The sequence below is a fragment of the Phyllostomus hastatus genome, unplaced genomic scaffold (assembly GCF_019186645.2).
Source record: "Phyllostomus hastatus isolate PE091 unplaced genomic scaffold, TTU_PhHast_1.1 phas_contig_80, whole genome shotgun sequence".
Classification (NCBI taxonomy): Eukaryota; Metazoa; Chordata; class Mammalia; order Chiroptera; family Phyllostomidae; genus Phyllostomus; species Phyllostomus hastatus.
Genome location: NW_025333960.1, coordinates 6038923 through 6059921, shown reverse-complemented (window position 1 = coordinate 6059921; position 20999 = coordinate 6038923). Strand labels below are relative to the sequence as shown.

At 37.2% G+C, this 20999-nt stretch overlaps 1 protein-coding gene across 4 annotated transcripts in view; it reads right to left on the bottom strand.

Moving 5' to 3' along the window:
* Positions 1-20999, bottom strand: part of SPIRE1 (spire type actin nucleation factor 1) — a 303603-nt gene that overhangs the window by 95168 nt on the left and 187436 nt on the right. For all 4 annotated transcript variants that reach the window (XR_006786997.1, XM_045849961.1, XM_045849959.1 and 1 more), the window contains exons 5-6: positions 14300-14377; positions 4793-4957 (exon numbers count right to left, since the gene is read on the bottom strand). Coding sequence is in view for 3 of the 4 variants with exons in the window: in XM_045849961.1 (XP_045705917.1) it covers positions 4793-4957; positions 14300-14377 (243 nt within the window). In the remaining variant the exon portion in view is untranslated. The remainder of the gene's footprint in view (positions 1-4792; positions 4958-14299; positions 14378-20999) is intronic.

Below are 20999 nucleotides of genomic sequence, written 5' to 3'. Positions count from 1 at the left end.
GATTCCCTTTGTGTATAATAATTTATCTATAAATAGGAAGGTATCGGGAAGGAGAATTTCATCAAGATGTCGAATGGTATGTGGACTGACTTTTGGAAACTTTCCCTTTTCTTCATGCTTTTTAAAATCTTCTTCTACACTGAGCATGCAAACAGAAAAAATGCAAACATATTTTGTGGAAAATATATGCAAAAGCAGGTGTACTGCATCTGGGTATAATTACCATGTTAGTTACTGCGGATGAGGTTGAAGTATATAAACTTACTGATGGCCTCATCACTCTAAACGCATACCCTTACTGTTCCACCCATTTTACCTCCTGCTGATAACATCACAGAATGCTCCTTGTTACTGCCCATAAATTGGAGATCTACCTTTGTGAGGTGCCAATGACCCTAAGATGATTTTCTTGGTGTTTTTATGGCATTTGATCTGTCTGCTAAGCTATAAGCTCTGCTGTTTCCATAGCAGTAACAAATGTTCTGCTGTGATGAGTGCAGATGGCTTTGAAAAGAGTGGGGTCAGCAGTCATACAGCACACTCCATGGAGCATGTGCAGAACACTTCTAGACACTGAGAAGATAGATGCACCGTACTCAGTTTCTACAGGTTTGATGCAAAAATGCCAGCCCTCTCCTCAAGAACAACATGGCTGCCTTTTGCTCATCATCTGGACCTAAACATATTTTTCAGTGTCCATCATTTTTACTTGTATGAATGCATGACCTTTTGAATTACTTGATATTTGGTCAAATCTTATTCATTCTCCAAATTCCAACCACAAAATAATTTTTCATTAGAGCATCCCTTAACATATTCAAATAAAGTTGGTTGTCCTTCTATTATTTTACACCCACCCTTTCATTTATCATTTTTGGTCTCCCTAACTAGATTGTGAGAACAGGACCATACATCACCTTTATATCACCAATACTTGGCACAAAACCTCATATAAAGAAATCTTTATACATAAAATTAAAATAAATCTTTGTAAACTGAATGGAGATACAGCCACTCCAGAAAACTGGCAGTTTTGCTACACCACTGACATTTATCCCAGAAAAACCAAAACTTAGGTCTATTAAAAAAAAAACCCTGTATACAATTTTCATAACAGTTTTATAGCCCCAAACTAGAAACAGCCTATATGTCCTTTAGTAGGTGAATGGTTAAACAAACTAGGATATATCCATTAAGAATATTACTCAGTAACCCTGGCTGGCGTAGCTCAGTGGATTGAGCGCGGGCTGGGAACCAAAGTGTCCCAGGTTCCATTCCCAGCCAGGGTACATTCCTGAGTTGCAGGCCATAACCCCCAGCAACCGTACATTGATGTTTCTCTCTCTCTCTCTCTCTCTCTCCCTCCCTCCCTCCCTTCCCTCCCTAAAAATAAATAAATAAAATCTTAAAAAAAAAAAAAGAATATTACTCAGCAACAAAAATGAGTAAATTGATACTACTGTGATGGATCTCAAGGAATGAGCCCTGAGTAATAAAATGCCAATCTCAAAAAACTATATTCTGTATAATTCCATTTCTATAAATTTATTTACATATCAAAATTAAGTAGATGGGTAACAGATCAGTGGTTAGGGAGGGGTGAGAAGAGGAAAGGATGCAGTTAGATAAGGACTGCATGCAGGAGACTTGTGGCTATGGAACAGTTATGTATCTTGTGATGGTAGTTACATGAATCTAATGTGATAAAATTTCACAGAACTATACACACATACATACACATTCACAAGGACAATTTCCAAGAAACAAGACAATAGTGTAAAGCCTGGGCCTCAGAGGGATTAATGTAGTAGCAATATAAAGTATTGAAATGTTTGGAAGGAGACTGAAACACAGGCAGGAAGGGGATACAAAGATACCTAACAAGTAACTGGATATAACAGGCAAGGAAAAAGGATAGAAAAGAAAACTGTGTATATTTATAGAAAAAGGGGCTAACAGTAGTCATCTCTAAGTGTTGTGATTACTGAAGATTTCTCCTTTATACTTTTATGTACCAAACTTTCATATCAAAGTTTTAAAAATTGTGACAACTACTTTTATAGTCAGGAAATGTATTATTTCCTTAAAAACATTAAGTACAGCCCTAGCTGGTGTGGCTCAGTGGATTGAGTGCTAGCCTGCAAGCCAGAGGGTTGCCGGTTTGACTCCCAGTCAGGGCACCCACCCTGAAACTTAGGTATGTGCTTGATTGGGAACAGAACTGCAACCTTTCTGATGTACAAGATAATGCTCCAACCAACTGAGCCACCCACCAAGGGCAATGATTACTTTAAATGTAAATGAATTATGTGCTTCAATCAAAAGACATATAATGGCTCAATGGATAAGAAAAGACTCTTACATATGCTGTCTATAAGAGACTAGCTTGAGATAGAAAGACATATTGAACTGAAAGTAAAGAGCTAGAAAAAGATATTTCATGAGAATGGAAACAAACAAACTAAAAGCTGGAGTGGCAATGCTTACTGCAGACATAACAGATCTAAGAAACAAAATAAATGAACAAGAGAACAGAAACAGGCTCACAGATAAAGAGAATAGTTTGATGCCTACAAGATGGGATGGGGGCTTAGGGGGATGGGTGAAAAAGTGAAGGGATTAAGAAGTACAAACTGGTAGTTATAGAATAGTCACAGGCATGTAGAGTACCACATAGAGAATATAGTCAATAATACTGTAATAGCTGTGTATGGTGTCAAATGGGTACTAGATTTATCAGGTGATCAATGAATAAGTTATATAATGTCTAATCACTGGTTGTACACCTGAAATTAATACAATACTATACTGTCAATTTTAGTTGAAAATTAAAAAATATTTAAAGTTAAACAAAGAAAGATATATAAACACCTGGTATATAATTTTAAATGTTTAAATGCACTTAACAGTGAAGGAAATACAAATTTTAAAAATGAAAGAGCATTTTGTTTCAAACTGGTCAAACCCAAAAGATACCTACTTTGGTGAAGATGTGAAAAAAATGGGTAAAACTACTGTGTTATAAATAATTGTCACAGTATATCTTGAAGGCAATTTTACAGTATGTGTGTAGCACACAGCACAGGTTCTAGAGTCAGGCAGAATGAGACTGAAAATTGGGTTTTGCCTTATAACTAGGTGTCTGAACTTGGGAAGTTACTGAGCATCTCTAAACTTCAGTTTCCAGATCTGTAAAGTAAACAGATTTACTGCAAAGTAAATCAACATGATATTTAGCTTAAATATTGTAGCATATTAAAATCAATTAACAAATAGCTCCTTAAATCTCTTTATTGTAAAACAAAATGATCTTTCATAATAATCTTTTACATAAAATAACTCATTAAAGTTTCTCAAAAATATAGATATAATTTATTAATTCATTCAACAACTATCTGGCTATGTACTAGGCACATGCTCTAGTCATGGGGGATATGAGTGAAAGAACTAATTTTTCTATATTTGTAAGGGAGACAGATAGTAAATCTGATGATACATGGCAATGTGAGCTTTTCAAATATATGGGTAATGACTTTTCTAATGGGGAGACGTTTGGGCAGAAACCTGAAAAGTGATGAGGCAAATAATGAAGAAGTATGTGGAGAGCTCCAGGAGTAAGAACAGCAAGGGCTTAGCTGCAGGAACATGCGAAGCACTTTTACAATGGTGGCAGTGACCAGGGTGACTAAAGAGGGGAAACCAACCAGAAAAGGTGGTAGAAGGCAGGGTGTGAGAGGTAAACTGGACCAGGCTCTGTGGGGCTTGAAGGCCAAGATAAGGACATGGAGTTTATTCTGTTTGACGAGGTACAATGGAAGGTTCTGAGCAGGGCAATAATATCACATTTTACTTTTAGGAGGTTTTACTCTAGCTGTTTTTGGGAAAAATCGGACTGAAAAGAAGCAAGAGTGGAAGCAGGAAAACACTTCGAGGCAGTTGTAATAGTCTGAATGAGAGATGATGGTGGTGGTTTGGAATAGAGGGCATCTGAAGCAGAGCGGGTAAGAAGTTGTCAGATTCAGGACCTACAGAGCTAATCAGGATTCCACTTCTAAGAACTTAATTCAAGGAGTTAATTGTAGCTATTCAACAAGATTTTCATACAAGGTTACAAAAAATATAACTGAAAACTGAATACAAGTTGATTAGTTTAATGAACTCTGGATCAGCAATAAGCTAGAAAAGAGGCAGTCATTTAGAAATGATTTTGACTATATAATGACAAGAGAAAATGTTCATAATATGTTAAGTGAAAATAATAGGTTACAAAACAAAGTCTCCAATATTAATCTATATTGTCCAAATAAAATTTATAGAAAAAAACTGAAGGTTATACATAAGCATGTTAGCAAAATTTCTCTCTGGCTTGTGCAATCACACATTTGTAACATTTTTCTTTGAGCTTCTGCATTTTCCAAATTTTCTGTAATAACCATGTATTACTTTGATGAGAAAAAACAATTTTTAAAGTATAATATTGAAAAGAACATTTCCTTTTTTCTATTCTTTTTTTTCTTTATTTTTATTACAATTTTTAAAAATTATTTTTCAAGTACAGTTTTCTGCTTCCCCCCACCCCTTCTTACCACCCCAGCCCTCCCCCCTCCCTCCCCCATTTCCACCCCTCTTGTTGTTGTCCATATATCCTTTATAATTGTTCCTGTAAACCCTTTTCCCCGTTCACCCTTCCCCCCTTTATTCCCTCCCCTCTCCTCTCCCTTCTGATCTCATTTTCAGCAAATAAGATTACTAAAGTATAAGTACTCAAATCCATTAACACTTTGTTACTTACCATCACTTTTCGCAAAGTGTATCTTTTGGATCGAATGTCATCCATCAACATTTCATATGGAGTGAGCTGATATTCAATGGGCAAAGGGTTGTACTGCCGCTCTTGGACCTTTTTAAGTTTTACTCCATTTCGCAAATCCCTCATCACCTGTACCCAGAATCGAGCCTGAAAGTACCAATGGTGGAGATACATAAATGAATGAATTTACTAGTTTCCTATAAGTACCTAGAGACATACAGAAAAAGTTAAGAACTTGGATTATAAAACACTGAGAAAAAAACAAACAAAAACAATTTAAAAAATTAAATTTTAGGATACTACCAAGTGGGTCGAAAGCTGGTAGGGAATCTACAACGTATGACTGGTGAAACACTGGGTATAAATCTTCACTAATCCACCGTGGTAGGCATTAATGGCCTCAGTTCTTCAGGCCTCCTCATGTGTACACTGTTACGTAGCTTTGCTTGCTAAAAAGGAAGACTGTATTTCTCACATTGTGACTTTGGGTTTGGTTATATGATTTGTGTGGCCACTGGAATAGTAATAAATATGACATGACCAAAGGCTTCAAAATCAAATGCACAATAGACTGTCATTGGTACTCTTATTACTGCCATGGGGACATCATGCCTGCATTGGCATGATGCCCACTGGCACAATCGCCTAGAAGAATGAGACATACATAGAGTGGAGTTAGTACAACTCAACCGATCTGCAAACTTGTGAGTTAAAAATATGTTATTGCCTAATGCCACAGTGATTTTGTAGTGTTTGGTTATAAAGCATTATAGTGACCACAGTAAATTGATATAACCACCTACTAGCTATTTGACATCCAGCAAGCTGCTTCAACTTTTAGAACCATGGCTTCCTCATCAATAAAAGAAAATGGTACTTCATAATTTGTTCAGAAGATCAGAGATGTTCTCTACACAGAAAATGTGTTCTGTATACAGAAAAACTCAAAATTGACAATTTTTGTTATTTTTACACAAATTACTTAATATCAGTTTTCTTATCTACAAATAGCAAAGTATACCCCTTAAGAGAATAAGATAATATATGAACTACCATGTTTTTGGACCATAAGACGCAGTGAGGTTTTCTTAGAGGAAAATAGGGAAAAAAATTCTGAAGCAAAATATGTGGTAAAATATTTAATAATATAAATAACATAATATTTCACCAATGTAAATGTAAACAGAACTCAATAGCAGCATTAACAACCATTATTCCTCCCAAATTTGACAGGGTGGTGAGTCTTATAGTCCAAAAATAGGGTACTTCTAACACATATTAGATACATATATTATTATATGTTAGGCCTTTTGTTTTCCTGCTTATAAACTACAGTATCATAGTCTCTACTTCACAGAAAAGTAGATCAATATGATATTTAACTGACATATAGTTTTTAAAAAATTAATAATGATTCAAATGGCTACTTAAATATATTAAAATCAAGAATTGTGCATATAAAATAACTGATTAATTTTCTCAAAGACATCCTCAAAAACAATTTCTGATGAAAGAGGAAGTATACCATTTCTTATTCCAAAAAGGTTTGAGTACTTAATATTAAGGTATATTCATACAGGAGTGTCCAACCTTTTGGTGTCTCTGGGTCACACGGGAATAAGAGTTAAGACAACTCTTACATGTTGGGCCATACATTAAATACACAAATACTAACACAAACAAAAAATCTCATAATGTTTTAAGTAAATTTATGATTTTGTGTTGGGCCACATTCATAGCCATCCTGGGCTGTATGCAGCCTGCAGACAGCAGGTTGGACGCCCCTGCTTAGAACATCTTCTAAAATGCTCCTTTTTAAAATAAATCCTTATATTCCGTCATTAAAGACATTCTAATATATACCTAAAATAGTTAAGTTTCTCTCTTGGGAATATTGTTGCATCAGCCTCTCTAATTTGCTTACTTGTCCTTTAAAATCCAGCTGAAGTACAATCTCATCTTTTAAAAATATTGTTTCTTCTCGTGACTTCCTCAAGCTTTAGGAAAATCTGACATACAAAATTTAGAATTCTTGAGATAAATTAGGTGATGATCACTCACATAGCTTCTGCTATAATTTATGAAAGGATTAAAACAGATCTGTTTTATGTAGCCAGCTCTTTATATATTATTGTTTGGCAAAATTTTAATGACTTTTAAAAATTAAAGTCATGGTTGTTACAAAATAATGCACAGCTGTTACTGTATGTACTTTCAGAGATTTTACCATTTACCCCTTATTCCACTAGGAATATTCTGAGACGTATCAATCCAGCCATTCAAGAAATTCTGATTCTCCTTCATTCTATTCCTCACTTCATTCTAATCTTTCTAGGTAATTCATTTTAATGGTCTTATGAGAAAGAAGCTGGTGATTGAGGCAAATATAACTCCCTTTAAAGTTAGTGCATCTCTTGTCAGTGGTCATGCTACTTTTTAAATGAGGCTGACATAAGGCAATAAATTAAATTTTTACTTCAAGTTTATACTAGATATTTGCTAACTTCTGAACACCTGAGTTACTTATCTGGCTTCAATATTCAGGAAGAAAATTTTCAAATTTAATAGCCAAGATGAAATACACCTAGAACAACACTACCAGAGTAGTCTCCTACACAAAGGAAACTTGATAATATTACTGTAAAATGACAAATAATATTAGCTTATAAGACAACATAAGGTATTTGTCTTTAACCTTATTTTTTCATATATATTTTATTGATTATTCTATTACACTTGTCCCAATTTTTCCCCCTTTGTCCCCCTCCATCTGGTACCCCCATTTCCTCTGGAAATCCCCTCCCCCTTAGTTCATGTCCATGGGTCAGGTCATATATTTAAGTTTTTTGGCTACTCCTTTTCCTATACTGTTCTTAACATCCTCCTATCTATTCTGTACCTTCCTATTCGTACTTCTTAATTCCTGCACCTTTCCCCCATTGTCTCCTCTCCTTCTCCCAGATGATAACCCTCCGAAGGATTATATACCTATGATTCTGTTTCTGTTCTGTTTATTTGCTTAGCTTGCTTTTTAGATTCAATTATTGACAGCTGCAAATTTATTGTCATTTTATGTTCATAGTTTTGATCTTGTTCTTAAAAGAGTTCCTTTAACATCTCATATAATAAGGGCTTGGTAATGATGAATTCCTTTAGTTTTACCTTGTCTGTGAAGCATTTTATCTGCCCTTCAATTCTAAATGATAACTTTGCTGGACAGAGTAATCTTGGATGTAGATCACTGCTTTTCATCACTTTGAATACTTTTTGGCAGTCCTTTTCTTTCTAGCTTGCAAAATTTCTTTTGAGAAATTAGCTGAGTCTTATGGGAAGCCCCTGTAGGTGACTCTCTGCTTTTCTCTTGCTGCTTTTAAGATTCCCTCTTTATGTTTATCCTTTGGCATTTTAATTATGATGTGTATCGCTGCGGTCCTGCATGGGTCCATCTTGTTTGGGACTCTCTTTGCTTCCTTGACTTGAATGTCCATTTCCTTCACCAAATTGGTAAATCTTCTTGTATTATTTTTCAAATAGTTTTTAAATTTCTTGCTCTTCTTCTTCTCCTTCCAGCACCCCTGTGATTCAAATGTTGGTATATTTGAAGTTATCCCAGAGGCTCCTTCCTCTAACCTTGGTTTTTTTTTATTATTCTTTTTTTTCCTTGCTATTCTGATTGAATGCTTTTTTTCTTCCTTATGTTCCAAATTGTTGATTTGATTCTTGGCTTCATTTCCTCCACTGTTGATTCCCTGTAAATGTTTCTTTATTTCACTTAGTATAATGTTCATTTCTCCCTGGGTCTTTTGTATGCTGTTAAAGTTCCCAATGAATTCCTTGAACATCCTAATAACCAGTGTTTTGAACTCTGCATCTGACAGATTGCTTAACTCCATTTTGTTTACTTCTTTTTCTGGAGTTTGGTTTTATTCTTTCATTTGGGCCATACTTCTTTGTCTCCTCATTTTGGCAGCCTCTCTGTGTTTGTTTCTATGCATTAGGTATAACTGCTTTAACTCCTTGTTTTAGTAGTGTAGCCTATTGTAGAAAAGTGCATGGGTAAGTTGCATGGGGTGGAGCCCAGGGCAACCCATGTGAACCAGATTGATGGAGTCTCCAATATGGTGTCACTGCTCTGTGGCCCTGAGTTGGAGAGGGCTCAGAAAGGGGAAAATGCTGTTGCCTGGCTTCTGAAGTTTTGTCTGGAAGTAAAGTGTCTTCTGGCACTTGCTCTGAGGAGAGACACTTCAATCTCTTCCCATATACCACTGATGGCCTTACAGGTTCTGTCCCAGTGCTAAAGACAAGAGGGAGTGAGTCTGTGTAAGTCCTAAGTCCCTTGTGGGCCCTTTAAAGGTGACTGCTAAGAATAATGCAGTTTCTTCCACTGCCCCAACCCCCACTGATTTTTACAACCAGAAGTTATGGAGACTTATCTTCCTGGTCCTGGAACCCTGGGCTGAATGGTCTGATGTATGGCTGGGATCCCTTGCCCCCAATATCCCTCCCAACTTTTATTCACTATATGTGGGTGTGGGACCACCCATTCCACATCTCCATATCTCTGCCCCTCTTACCCATCTGGTTGAATGTGGTGTTTTAAGTATATTTTATTGATTATGCTATTACAGTTGTCCTACATCTTTCTCTCCTTTATCCTCCTCCATCCTGTACTCTCCTCCCCTCCCACATCCCCCCACCTTAGGTTCATGTCTGTAGTTCATCATATAAGTTCTTTGGCTTCTCCATTTCCCATACTATTCTTAAGCTCCTCCCATCTACTTTATACCTATCAATTATGCTTCTTATTCACTGTACCTTTTCCCCCAATCTTCCCCCACCCTGCTGATAATCTTCCACATAATCTACATTTCTGTGATTCTGTTCCTGTTCTAGTTGTTTGCTTAGTTCGTTTTTGTTTTAAGCTCAGCTTATGAGTTGTGAGTTTGCTGTCATTTTACTGTTTCTAGTTTTGATCTTCTTCTTTTTCGTAGGTAAGTCCTTTTAACATTTCATATGAGGGCTTGGTGATGATGAACTCCTTTAACTTGACCTTATCTGGGAAGCACTTTATCTGTCCTTCCATTCTAAATGATAGCTTTGCTGGATGGAGTAATCTCGGATGTAGGTCCTTGCCTTTCATGATTTGAATACTTCTTTCCAGCTCCTTCTTGCCTGCAAGGTTTCTTTTCAGAAATCAGCTGATAGCCTTATGGACACTCCTTTGTAGGTAATGTTGTTCTTTCCTCTTGCTGCTTTTAAGATTCTGTCTGTATCTTTACTCTTGGTTAACTTAATGATGATGTGCCTTGGTCTGTGCCTCTTTGGGTCCAACCTCTCTGGGACTCTGAGCTTCTTGGGCTTCCTGGAGTCTGTTTCCTTCACCAGATTGGGGAAGTTTTCCTTCATTATTTGTTCAAATAAGTTTTCAGCTTCTTCCTCTTCTCCTTCTGGCACCCCTATGGTTTGGAAGTTGGAATGTTTAAAGTTGTCCCAGAGGTTCCTCAGCCTCTCTTCTTCTTCTTCTTCTTTTTTGTTTTTAATTCTTGTTTTTGCATTCTGTTCCAGTTGCATGTTTATTTCTTCCTTCTGTTCCAAACCATTGATTTGAATCCAGGTTTCCTTCTCTTCACTGTTGGTTCCCTGTATAGTTTTCTTTATTTCACTTTGTATAGCCTTCACTTCTTCCTTTATTTTCTGTCTGTACATGATCATATCTGTGAGCATCCTGATTACCAGTGTTTTGAACTCTGCATCTAATAGGTCTCCTTGTTGATTAGCTCTTTTTCTGGAGTTTTGATCTGTTCTTTCACTTGGGCCATATTTGTCTCATTGCACTTGTTATATTTTAAGGGGTGGAGCCTTAGGTATTCACCAGCATGGGGCAACCAACTTTGCTGAGTTGTGGCAGTGTATGTGGGTAGTGGTCAGAAAAGGAATAATGCAGCTTGCTTGGCCCTTGTCCCACTTTCAGTCACTTTCCCTGTTATGAACAGGGAATTGGGCCCTTTTGTTGCTGATTTCTGGCTGGGTGGGTTTATAAACCTTCTAAAACCCTGTGGGCCCCTCCAATGAACTCTCCTGTGAGACTGGCAGTTTCTCTCACTGCCTCAACCCCCATAGGTTTTAACAGCCAGGGGGGTTGAAACTTTATTTTCCTGTTGCTGGAATCCTGGATTGCATGGTCCATCTCTCTTCCCAGTTGTTCCTCCTGGTTTATCTGTATAAGAATATGGGACCACCTGGCCTGATAGCCATAAATGTGACTTCTTTAATTTCTTGGTTGTTAGACTTCTACACAGCTTGATTTTCTGACAATTCTGGGTGTTATATGTTTTGTAGTCTAGTTGTCATTTTTGCTGTGGTCATGTGAGGAGGTGAGTCATGTTTTCCTATGCCTCCATCTTGACCAGATGTCTCCTGTTTTTAAACCTTACTCTTTCTTTAATGTTCCAGGTTAATATCTTTCCAAATATCTCAGTAAAGATACTAAATAAATTAAGACTATGCAAACAGGAAATACCAAAGTGACCATGTACAGAAGATCTGATAAACAATGGAATAAAACTTGGCAATAATAAAAAAATAACCCTACTGATATAGGCAACCACATGGATAAAATTTTAAAAGAATTATGCTGAATGAAATAAGCCAAGAAAAACCAGCACATACTACTGATTACATTTATATGTTTGAGAAAATGCAAACTAATCCATATGACAGAAAGCTGATCACTGTTTGCTTGGAAACTGGAGAGGAAGGAGGCAAGAAGGAGGATTATAAAACGTTATGAGGAAACTTTGTAGAGTGATGGATAGGCTCATTATTTTGATTGTGGTGATAGTTTCATGAGTATGTATGCATATATGTGTATGTCAAAATTTATTAAATTGTACTTTTTAGGTTTGTGTATTTATTGTATATTGGTTACACCTTAATAAAGCTGTTAGAAAAGAATATGGCAAATGATTAAAATACATAATCAAAAGCAAGTTATTCATATCCCTCAAATCTATATCTTTTGCTACTCCTTCATGTAATGATGCTACTCCTTAATTTATTTATCCAGTCTACTTAACCTGAAAAATCAGAATCCTAAAATGTGCCTTCCTGATGACACTGAACATACCTCAGTCTAACTCTGTGACATTCACTGCCCTGTCCACTAGGCCATCATGCCTGTCTGACACTAAACATATATGAAAACAGGGATTCAAGTATCTAGAACCAGGTCAGAAAAACAGTAATGTGTCACATGGATAAACCGCCATCATCTATTCTAGAACTCTGTCTTCTGTTTTATGAAGGCAAAGACTCCATATTATTCATTCTGCATTCTCAGGGCCCAAATCTTGTAACTATTCATTAAATAAATAAGTGTATAATACTATACTATAGTTTCATACCTTATTCTGAAACAGAGCTTAAACTGTGACTTACAAGAGTATGCTAAAGTTTTATTATAATCAGAAAGGTCAATATTTTTTAAAATTTTTTAATATATTTTATTGATTATGCTATTACAGTTGTCCCATTTTCCCCCTTCACTCCCCTTCATCCTGTACACCCTCTCCCACCCACATTCCCCCCTTTAGTTCAAGTCCATGTGTCATACTTATAAGTTCTTTAGCTTCTACATTTCCCATACTATCTTTACCCTCCCCCTATCTATTTTCAACCTACAATCTATGCTACTTATACTCTGTACCTTTTCCCCCTCTCTCTTCCTCCCACTTCCCTGTTGCTAACCCTCCACATGATCTCCATTTCTGTGGTTCTGTTCCTGTTCTAGTTGTTTGCTTAGTTTCTTTTGGTTTTGCTTTAGGTGTGGTTGTTAATAATTGTGAGTTTGCTATCATTTTACTATATATGTTTTTTCTTAATCTTCTTTTCTTAGATAAGTCCCTTTAACATTTCATATAATAAGGGCTTGGTGATGATGAATGAACTCCTTTAACTTGACCTTATCTGAGAAGCACTTTATCTGCCTTTCCATTCTAAATGAGAGCTTTGCTGGATAGAGTAGTCTGGGATATAGGTCCTTGTCTTTCATGACTTGGAATATTTCTTTCCAGCCCCTTCTTGCCTGTAAGGTCTCTTTTGAGAAATCAGCTGACAGTCTGATGGGAACTCCTTTGTAGGTTACTGTCCCCTTATCTCTTGCTGCTTCTAGGATTCTCTCCTTCATTTTTACCTTGGCTAATGTAATTATGATGTGGCTTGGTGTGTTCCTCCTTGGGTCCAACTTCTTTGGGGCTCTCTGAGCTTCCTGGATTTCCTGGAAGTCTATTTCCTTTGCCAGAATGGGGAAGTTCTCCTTTATTATTTGTTCAAATATGTTTTCAATCTGTTGCTCTACCTCTTCCCCTTCTGGTACCCCTATAATTCGGATGTTGGAATGTTTAAAGATGTCCTGGAGGTTCCTAAGCTTCTCCTCGTTTTTTTAAATTCTTATTTCTTCATTATTTCCTGTTTGGTTTCTTTTTTCTTCCTTATGGTCCACTCTGTTGTTTTGAGTCCCAGTTTCCTTCTCATCACTGTTGGTTCTCCGTGCATCTTCCTTCATCTCTTTTATGGTAACCTGCATTTTTTCATGTAATTTGCACCCAAAATCAACCAATTCTGTGAGCTTCCTGATCACCAGTGTTTTGAGCTGTGCATCTGATAGGCTAGCTATTTCTTGGTCGCTCAAAAGGATGAGTTCTGGGGCACTGATTTGTTCTTCTATTTGAGCCATCGCTTTCTCTTTTTTTCCCAGTCTGGTCACTCTTGTTACGGTGAGGGGCGGAGCATTAGGTGTTCACCAGGGCTGGGCACCCCAGTCGCTAGGTTGTGAAGTTGTATGTGGGGGCGGAGGCAGGGGTGGGAGGGAACAATGGTGGCAGCCCCACTCTCCTGGGATCTTAGTCCCTTCCCTGGGATCCTGGGCTGTGCGCTCTGTCCTGGTCCACAATCGCAGCCTCACTAGGTCTGCCAGTCGCCGCTTGCGTACTCAGGGTCCACCCGCTGTGCGCCCCGATGGCTTACTCGCTCCCGGTTGCCTTAGGTGCCCAGCTCTCCCCGAATTCTGCATGCTGCATCCTGCGCGCTTGTCTCCACCCCTCTTACCGGTCTGGATGTACGGGTCTACTTCAACTTCTTGGCTGTCTGACTTCCATTCAGATAAATTCTCTATCAGTTCTGGGTGTTATTCTGCCTCTAGTTGTTGTTGTTCCAAACTTGGTTGTGCGTGGAGGTACGGTGTGTTCACCTATGCCTCCATCTTGCCGGAAGTAGAAAGGTCAATATTTTAAAACACCAAAAATTCCCAGAGAAATTGGAGTAATTCTAATAAAATCATATAGTTTTTAAAAATAGGGAATTAATATTTCCTCTAATGTAAGACCTGGCATTCAAATTCAGGTAATGTCAATTCACATGATAGTCCTTAACAACCAGCTACAATATTTCTTCAACACTAAACATAACCGGGAGAATATCTAGCTATCTTACCCAGTCAATGTTTTTCAGCTCTTCCAGATCTGTGTTAGATTCATCGCTCTTTTCCATTTCTTGAATCTTCTTAAGATTCTACCAGTTGAAATAAAAATATTTGGCATAAAAATTTCATTAAGTTATCTCCTTAAATTAAAATTTATAATGGATACCTTAAGATAAAATATAAACAAAAGTGTTATTGAAGCAGGTAGTACAGATAGCAGGTTCAACACAATAACCAATTCTTCAGGGAAACCTTCCCTTCCTCCTTGACTAAGCCAAATTTTCCTGTTATACTATTTTATAGCACCATAAACATTTCCTCTACAATTCTTATCAACACTAATTTTATATTTGTGCCTTTCCACTACACTTCATGACTCAGATTTCTGTTCTCAGAAGCTAATATAAGCACAGTAACTTTTCTGATGTTCAATATATATTTGTCAAGTAATTTAATGAATAAATTTCAATATATAAAATGTCTTATATATTTAAAATTTATACATATATATTGAAAAATAGTTATCACAATAAGGTTAGTTACACTTCTATCACCTCATCTAATTATCTTTTTTTAAATGGTGGGAATATTTAAGATCTATTCTCTTTATAACTTTAAGTATATAATACAATGTTGTTAACTACAGCCCCCATGCTGTAAATTAGACCTCCAGAACTTATTATCTTATAACTGGAATCTTGTACCCTTTGAAATTGCATTAACTCAACATTTGTAATTTTTAAAAAATCTTGATCAGTAAAACATACATTCACATATTATTTATAAATTTATGCTATTAACAATAATTCAACTCTAATATATTTTGCTAAATGTATTTGCCTAATTGTATTTGGCCCGAGTTTAAATGTACTGTATGACACCTAGCTTGTTTTATATGGAAATAATGAATACTCAATATGAAATATTTCTAAACCATTTATTTTTAGCTTCTCTACATCTCAGATTAACCATATGCAAAATAAGAATAACACCACCTGCTTTTTTGTACTTAATAATGCATAGGAGTATTAACACAGAAAGAATAAAATTACTGTGACTTGAAGAAAAGGTGGTATAAATAATGCATTATTTCCTCTCTCCCTAGGAAAGAAATTAGGAGTAGAAATACATATTTGTTTCAGAATGTTTCCATAATTATTATTTAAAAATTTTTTTGAATCCTCACCCAACGATATGTTTATTGATTTTAGAGACAGAAGAAGATAGATAGGGATGGGGGAGGAGAAAGGCAGAGAGGAAGAGGGGGAAGAGAGAGAGCAGAAGAGAGAGAGAGAATATCAATGTGAGAGAGAAACAGTGATTGGTTGCCTTCCATATGCTCCTGGACTGGGAATCAAATCTGCAACCTAGGTATGTCCCCTGATCAAGAATCAAACCTGTAACCTTCTGGTGTAGGGGACAAAGTTCCAACCAGCTGAGCCACCTGGCCATGGTCATAATTATTTTTAAAAGAGAAAAGTCAGGTTTCCTGCTTGTGACTGTGAAATAAGATACTTGCCACTCATGAGTCATGGCCTAAGTTTCCTCTTTGGGCCTCTTGTGCCCAACCTTTAAAAGGAAGATACCACCATCTACCTTACAATGTTGTATTTAAAATATAATCAGTCAAGCATAGCAGAACCTTGCATGCACAGCCTCTAGGGAAAAGGAACTCCCATAACATGCATATCCTAATTCTTCCCTCTACTGTCCCAGCCCTATCTCTTTGCCTTCCAGAGCCTTGCTCTCTTCCAGTGATCTTGACTGCTGCTTTTAGCTGTAGTAGGATGCTAAGGGCAGCTAACAAGTACTAAGCCTTTAGGTAACCATCATTTAACTCCAACTATAACCCATGTTACAGGGGAAATTAAAGCACATAAATGCTAACTAACATATTTGAGGTCTCCTCAAAGGTGAGTGATGGAGTGAAAGGAAAGCAGGTGGGTACAAGGGTCTCAGACGTGAGGTAAGATGTGTGGAAGGGACTCCAGATGAAAATGTCCTGTTGGGAACATAAGTATCCTGATGCTGCCCCCAGTGACTGAGATAATTCTTAAGAAAGCAGCTAAATAAAGTTCTACTTTATTTTTGCTAAAATAAATATGTATGAATTGATAAGTTACATAAGGAAAAGGAATAGAATTTATGTCTTGTAACTGATTTGCAGATAATGGGTACCTAATATCTGGTGTGGTATTGTCAAAATCTCAGTAATAATCATTATGACATTATTACTAAATTAGGACCCTCAGTGTTCTATTTTTAAAGATGTACCAGATATACTGGCATATACAGTATTTCTGATCTCTATTTCTTTCTAGAGATTATTTGTTATCTTTTAATAAATCAGTGATGATTTAAAACCACAGTTTTCAACCCAAGTCCACAATCTTAAAGAAGTATCAAAATCAGAATTGAGCAGCAGACAAAAAGGAAAGGCACACATTTATTGTGTTCCTAGATGACTGCAACCCAGGCTCCATCCCCCAAAGAATTACAGAATACATTATTCTATTGACTAGAAGAGTCTTAATTTTGTTCTTTTTTTTTAAAACAATTAAAATGGTGAAAGAAAAGACTTGTAGGAGGTGAACTGCCTCTGGGCACCCTAAGATGCTATCAGGCTGTGACATACTTCAGCAGCAGCACTCTCCCTTCCCCCATCAAAAACAAAATGAAAGCTGAGAAAAAGTACCTCAGCTCTATTTCCTCACACTCTAGCTTTAGGACATTTGCACTGGCTGTTCTTTCCTTACAATGCTTTACCCAAATACCCACATAGCTAATTCCCACACATCCTCATTCTTACTCAAATGTCACCTTCTCAATGTGCCCTACCCTTACCATCCTAAATAAATGCCAAACCCCATGCCCTGCACTTTTTCTGGAGAGACCTCATATAAAGCAGATTATTTTAGCTACAGAAGAAACTGAACATATCATGGTGCTTTTCAACATAGAGTGACTTTAACTTCATCTTTGTACACAGAAGTTCAGAAATCAACTATTTTCCCAAACACTCTGCCTTTTTTTTTTTTTTGCTGTAAGCATGTCTTTCCACCCAGCTATTCTACAAGTTCTCTTGTCATATTTTCTGTTATAAATATCTTCAAATTCCAAACTCTGTAATCCTGGGATGATTCAATAATGAACAGATAACTGTAACAGAAATCCCAGGGAAACTATTTTTCTCCCTTGAATTTCCACACAGTTCTTTTTATATATGTAAGATACAGAGGTTGAACATGAATCTAACTCATTATTACAGTTCAGCCTCAGCATAAGGATCCCACATCGTGAGAATACTCACCAGGTTTCACTAGCTGCTAACAGAAATCATCACAAAAGAGCATTCAAGAAGGGGCAACTGAGTATACTGGATTCCAGACCCTTCACACATTCTCCTTCTGTCTCTCTGCAGCTCCACTTTTGCACCCACCCCCTTTAATATGTTGTACATCTGTTATTTTCTTTGAACAAAATGTTCCGCCACTTAAAATCATTGCTTTGAAAGATGAAATATAATGCCTTAAAGCTGCGTCCTAACTTAAAACCACTACATTTAAATTAGAATTTTCCACAGGAAAAAAATGTATATCAATGAAGAGAAATACAAAGGAATTAGTTTATCAAATAAAATGCATTCAAAGCAAGTCAAGTTAAAGGGTAGTATTTAATAAGTCAAAACTCTTGATCTATTTCTGAGAAACAAAAAACGTTATCAGGGGACTCCACTTACATTGTACTCAACATGTTATAATCAAAATGCTTTGCATGAATTGAAGATCATATAAGTGTAAAATTGTCATCTCATAATAAGAAAACTGTAAGCTAAAACTATGAGAAAAATGTGCACTTACGACTTAAAAAACATTGTGAAGAGGTAGAAAAATATTACACATTTCTAAGGAGAGTATCAATTAGTAAATTTCTATGGAGGAGAATTTCATAGTATTTTATGAAAATTATAAATGCACATTTCATTTGACAAAGCAATTCTCTTTTAGGAATCTGTCCTACATATATGATCACATCTATGATAAATAAATTACAAATTATGCATGGCAGCATGTTTTTGTAATAGCAAAAGACTGGAAATGACTTAATGGTTGTCAATAGAATGTTGACTTAATCAATTACAGTATGTCCACATAACAACATATTATGAAGACATAATAAATGATCTCCAAGACATAGGAAGGTTCCTCATAGCATAAATGAAATAAAAATATTGATGTTTTTGTTACAAATAAACTATCTCCATAAGGACAAAGAAGAAATTAACATTATTTATTGCCTGTGGGAGAGGAACTGTGTAGCTAGGAGACCAAAATAGAAGGTACTCCTGGGGTATGAACTATGTAAATTTTTTATTTGTTAAAGTAAGTCAATTAAATTGGGAGCTTCTGAAGATGGTGGCATAGGTAAATGAGGTACTCTCTTCCTCCCACAATCACATCAAAATTACAACCAAACTATACAACAACCATCATGCAGACCCTCCTGAAATCTGGCTGAATAGAAGTCCTATAACTAAGAATATAAATAAGTCACATTGAGACTGGTATGAAGGGTGGAGACATGTAATGAGCTGGCCCCACACCCACACAAGATGATTAAAAATCAGAAGGGATATCTTGGCTGCAGAGGTGCCCCCTGAGGAGCAAATTGTCCCAACCCCATACAAGGCACCCCAACCCAAGGTGCCACGGCAGAAAGAGAGGTCCTTAAACTTCTGGTTATAAAACCAGCAGAGATTGTGGCTAAGTGGGTTGAAGGTCTTCTGGAATCCCAGGTGCTCCTCTTAAAGGACCTGGGCACAAACTTACTCAGACTCATTCTAAACTCCAGCACTGGGAAAGTAGCTCAAAAGCCACCAGAGACATAAAGGGAAAAACGGAATTATCCGGTTTTAAGGCAAGTATTGGAGGGGCAACTTTCTCTCAGACAGAGGGCTGAGCCCTCCCACAGAGAGCCAGCAGGCAGGACCCACATCTGAGTTTCCATCAACCTCACTAACACTGGTCACCCCACCTTGCAGATTCCTGAGATTCAGATGATCTGGATCTGAATCCAGATTCAGATTCCATCTGAATTTGGGCTCATCCAATACTTATCCAGTGGCTTTCCAATACAAAAAGCTTATTTTGGCTCATACTGTGGACTTTCCTAATCTATCAAAGATTTACGAACCCCAAACAAGCAGCATCTGGCCTTGGAGTGCTGCTAAGTGACCCTAGGCCTGGCACTAGTGGTAGCTGGCCTTGGTTAGCAGCTTGGCCTCTCCTGGGCACCTCCAGCCAGTACAAGTAGCAGCAATCTGTAGACTGCTCTGTAGCTCATGCCAGGTAGCACAGGTAGGGCACAGACAGTGGCTGATCTAGGACTGCACCTCAAGGGAGGTGCCAGCTTCAGACCATGCTGGAACACCACCCAATTAGCTCCACAAGTGGCATACTCATGGGGTGAATACACTGGGCATCAGAGCCTTGCTGAAGTAAGTCCTGCAGCACCTCCTCAGTCCTTACAGCAGCTCTGTCTAAGGGTACACCCTCCTCTTGACATGCCAACAGCAATCAAGGCTCAAATATAAAAGGAGGGTATACAGAGCCCACATAGGAGGTGCACCTCAAGTTCCCAGTTCAGTTGATTGAGGAGGCTGTGCCACTAGACCCTATAAGACACCTATTACCAAAGGCCACTTTACAAAGCCCAGGAGGTGTAGCAGCTCTACCTAATACACAGAAAGAAACACTGGGAAGCAGCCTAAATGAGGAGACAAAGAAACATGTCCCAAATGAAAGAACAGAACAATACTCCAGGAAAAGAACTAAACACAATGGAGAAAAGCAATCTATCAGATGCAGAGTTCAAAACACTGGTTATAAAGATGTTCAGTGAACTTGGGAGAAGCATAGATGAACTTAGTGAGGACATTTAAACACAGTGATAGGAAACATAAAAATGGAGATAGGAAACATAAAAAAGAACCAGTCATAAATGAAGAATACACTAAATAAAATGAAGAATAATTTACAGGGAATCCACAATAGAATAGACGAAGTAAAGAATGAAATCAGAAATTTGGAACAGGAGGAGGCAGAAAACACCCAATCAGAACAGAAAAAAAAATGAAGATACTATGAAGAGCCCCTGGGACAACTTCAAGTGTACAAACATGCACATGATGTGGGTGCCAGGAGGAGAAGAGAGAAAGCAAGGAATTGAAAACCAGTGTAAAACAATAATTATGGAAAACTTCCCTAATCTGGGGAAGGAAATAGATATAGAAGTCCAGAAAGCATAGAGTCCCAAACAAGGTGAACCCAGAGGGGTCCACACCAAGACACATCACAATTAAAATGCCAAAGGTTAAAGACAAAGAGACAATCTTAAATGCATCAAGAGAAAAGCAGTTAGCTATCTACAAGGGAGCTTTCATAAGACTGTCAGCTGATTTCTCAATAGGAATTTTACAGGCTAGAAGGTATTGGCAAGAAATATTCAGTGTGATGAAAAGCAAGGACCTAACAACAAAGATTACTCTATCCAGCCAAGCTACCATTTACAATCAAAGGATAGATAAAGAGCTTCCAGACATGAAGCTAAAGGAGCTGATAACCATCAAACAAGTATTAAAGAAATGTTAAAGGAAAGAAGAAGAAAAAGAAGATGAAGAAGAGGACAAAGAAGAGAAAGAGGAGGATGGAA